Source organism: Limulus polyphemus, unplaced genomic scaffold, assembly GCF_000517525.1.
Source record: "Limulus polyphemus unplaced genomic scaffold, Limulus_polyphemus-2.1.2 Scaffold7912, whole genome shotgun sequence".
In the NCBI taxonomy this organism is placed as follows: domain Eukaryota; kingdom Metazoa; phylum Arthropoda; class Merostomata; order Xiphosura; family Limulidae; genus Limulus; species Limulus polyphemus.
Genome location: NW_013673522.1, coordinates 15084 through 18125, shown reverse-complemented (window position 1 = coordinate 18125; position 3042 = coordinate 15084). Strand labels below are relative to the sequence as shown.

The following is a 3042-nucleotide window of genomic DNA, read 5'->3' as shown; positions in this document are numbered from 1 at the left end:
GTTAAACAAATGTTTAAACAACTTTATTCAAAACTATATATCATACATTTAAAAACAAATCTGTCTTAACATATATCAAAATAATTTTACTGTCAGAAATATTCAAAATATGTGGTAAATAATTTATTCTGTATAAAATTCAGCATTACATTTTAAACTTTCTCTCTTAACACTCTAAAATACTCCTTCTCTGGTCACTTTTACATAAGAGGCTTTATTTCACTAGGGTTTGTAGGCTTAGTTGAGTTGACTGTTTCAACAGGAAAGTCTAGCATGTATTAAATTATTCTAGTCTTAAATTTTGTGGTCTCTAATCCTCACCTCAATGATTTTCTGCAAGTTTCGCCAGGTTTCTTCTAATGCTTCCATGGTGAACCAAGTGTAAGGGTTTGAGCCAACATTGAAGTTTTTGATCTCCTGATCTAAAGCTGCCAGTGCATCAAAATCTAATTGGGCTGAGCTCAGTGATGCCTGAAACTGAGAATGGGCTTCACGCAAGGCCTACAAATAAACACAATAAATTGTGATAACGACTTATACTAAAATGTCTGGACTATAAAACCGAAAGAATTAACAATCTGACTAAGAATCTCTTGATATACACTAGTTTAGAATTTTCTTAATATTTAGTTTTCAATTTTTTTTACACTAATGACTTTTCACTAACTATGTAGATGGATTTCTAATCCTGTTTCTAAATAATGCTTTTGTTCAAAATTCGGGTATATGTCAGTGTAACAAATAAATCTGCACGTTTGCCTCCCCCACAAAAAAAAACAACAACAACAAAATTTAAAACAAGACAGTTACCTTGAAACATGAAGAAATTCTCAGTTTTCTATGATTTTTTTCCAGACATATTAATTCAAATTTTTATTTATTATACTGGCTATTAATCTGTATAACTATCTATAGACCTTCTCATTGTTGTGGTGAGTATGCCTGGCCTTTTTTTCGAATACTGAATCTCTTAATTTGTTCATATACCTGTGAGGCTAGTGACATGTAGAAGAAAAAGAAAAATTCCAATACCCTAATTTCCTCAATCGAATTACAGCGGACAGGATCAGTCAGGTCTTCTTCTGCGTTTTCAAACCAACTATTAAATGCTGAAGCTTTTTTGGCAAAGGTAAGAAAGAGATCTTCAATCTGCAATGAAACATTGATTTTTAGGTTTTAAATCATGACAATCCAACATAGCTTAAAATATTAATATGCATGCTTCACTTTAATCATACATATGTCATCATACAAGTTAAACAGTGGAAAAAATCAAAATGTTGTTTGCATTGCTTCCTGTAACCAACAATAAAAAATTATGTATCATTGAATGGTCCTACAGTACCTGTTTAAACTGATCTTGCATGGTTAGGAGGCGATGTTTACGGGCTTCCGATGCTGCCATGAGATTGTGCCACCTACATATACGTTCAAATAAACACACTTAAACTCATGATTGTTTGAGCTAAGCAATTTCTTAACTTATATAATTACTGATTACCAATAGTAATGTAATTCTTTGATGATCTTAATTGTTTTTCATCGATATAGCAAGTACTGAAAAAATTGTAGGTCAAAATACTATCAAACTTCATATCAATCACAATTATATTTTATAGTAGGACGTTTTAATAAGTTTGCTTGTTCACGGAAGTTTAGTGTTAAGTTACTCAAATGCTACGTATGCTAGCTGTTCCTAATTTTGAAGTGATAGTAGAGAGAGAGGAAAGGGAGCTAGTTAACTCCACCCATCATCAACTCTTGGGTTATGCTTTACCAATGACCATCACAATATAACATATGCACAACTGAAAAGATAAGCATCTTCGGTGACAGATTTTGACACCATAAGTTTTAGTCTGTACCCTAACCATCAGGCCCTGTCAAGAAGACTGTAAATCTCTTGATGCAATTGAAACGACTATCTAATTGGCAGCTCATAGAGCACAGGTTTAAAAAAATAAAAAAGATATATTATTAAGTGAAACATACGGTATAAAACCAGTACCTAGATGTCAGCTCATAGTGCACAAAAAGAAAAAAAAAGAAAAAGATACTAACTGATCTTTCTGAGTTGATATAAATTAGAAAAACAATTTTACAAAAACCTTTTTAAACAAAAAAAAATTCAAAACAGGGTGCAAAAAACAGTTTTAGAGTATAAACCAACAATTATTACACACAAAACATGCTTACTTGAAATAATTTAGCTCTATTGGATCTACATCACAGAGTTTGAAAAACACTTTTGAACAAGTCTTTTTCAAGAAGATTTTGAGAAATCCAATATTAAACTTGATAATTTTGGAAATTTCAAAAAAAATTCACCAAAACTCAAATTTTGGATTTATAATCTTGAAATATTTGTTGCCATTTTATTTAAGATTATTCAAGGAATCTCAATTAAAACAACTTTAAAATTCAGTCGTTTTTTTGTTGATGTTATACACGTTAATTGACAATGGAGTACGAAAGGGTTATACATGAATACTGACGATGTAGTATGAAAGGGTTATACATGAATACTGACGATGTAGTATGAAAGGGTTATATACGAAAACTGACTATGTAGTATGAAAGGGTTATACATGAATACTGACGATGTAGTATGAAAGGGTTATATACGAAAACTGACTATGTAGTATGAAAGGGTTATATGCAAAACTGACGATGTAGTATGAAAGGGTTATATGCAAAACTGACTATGTAGTATGAAAGGGTTATATGCAAAACTGACTATGTAGTATGAAAGGGTTATATGCAAAACTGACTATGTAGTATGAAAGGGTTATATGCAAAACTGACGATGTAGTATGAAAGGGTTATACATGAAAACTGACGAAAAAGTATGAAAGGTTATATACAAAACTTACGATGCAGTATGAAAGGGTTATACATGAATACTGACGATGTAGTATGAAAGGGTTATACATGAATACTGACGATGTAGTATGAAACAGTTATATATATATATAAAACGGATGATGTAGTATGAAAGGGTTATATACAAAACTGATGATATAGTATGAAAGGGTTATGTAC

General features: G+C 31.1%; 1 protein-coding gene across 1 annotated transcript in view; it reads right to left on the bottom strand.

Moving 5' to 3' along the window:
* Positions 1 to 3042, bottom strand: part of LOC106474965 (spectrin alpha chain, non-erythrocytic 1-like) — a 22207-nt gene that overhangs the window by 6160 nt on the left and 13005 nt on the right. Inside the window, exons 10-12 of the mRNA XM_013935664.2 lie at positions 1346 to 1418; positions 1033 to 1149; positions 322 to 501 (exon numbers count right to left, since the gene is read on the bottom strand). Of these exons, the coding sequence (XP_013791118.1) occupies positions 322 to 501; positions 1033 to 1149; positions 1346 to 1418 (370 nt within the window). The remainder of the gene's footprint in view (positions 1 to 321; positions 502 to 1032; positions 1150 to 1345; positions 1419 to 3042) is intronic.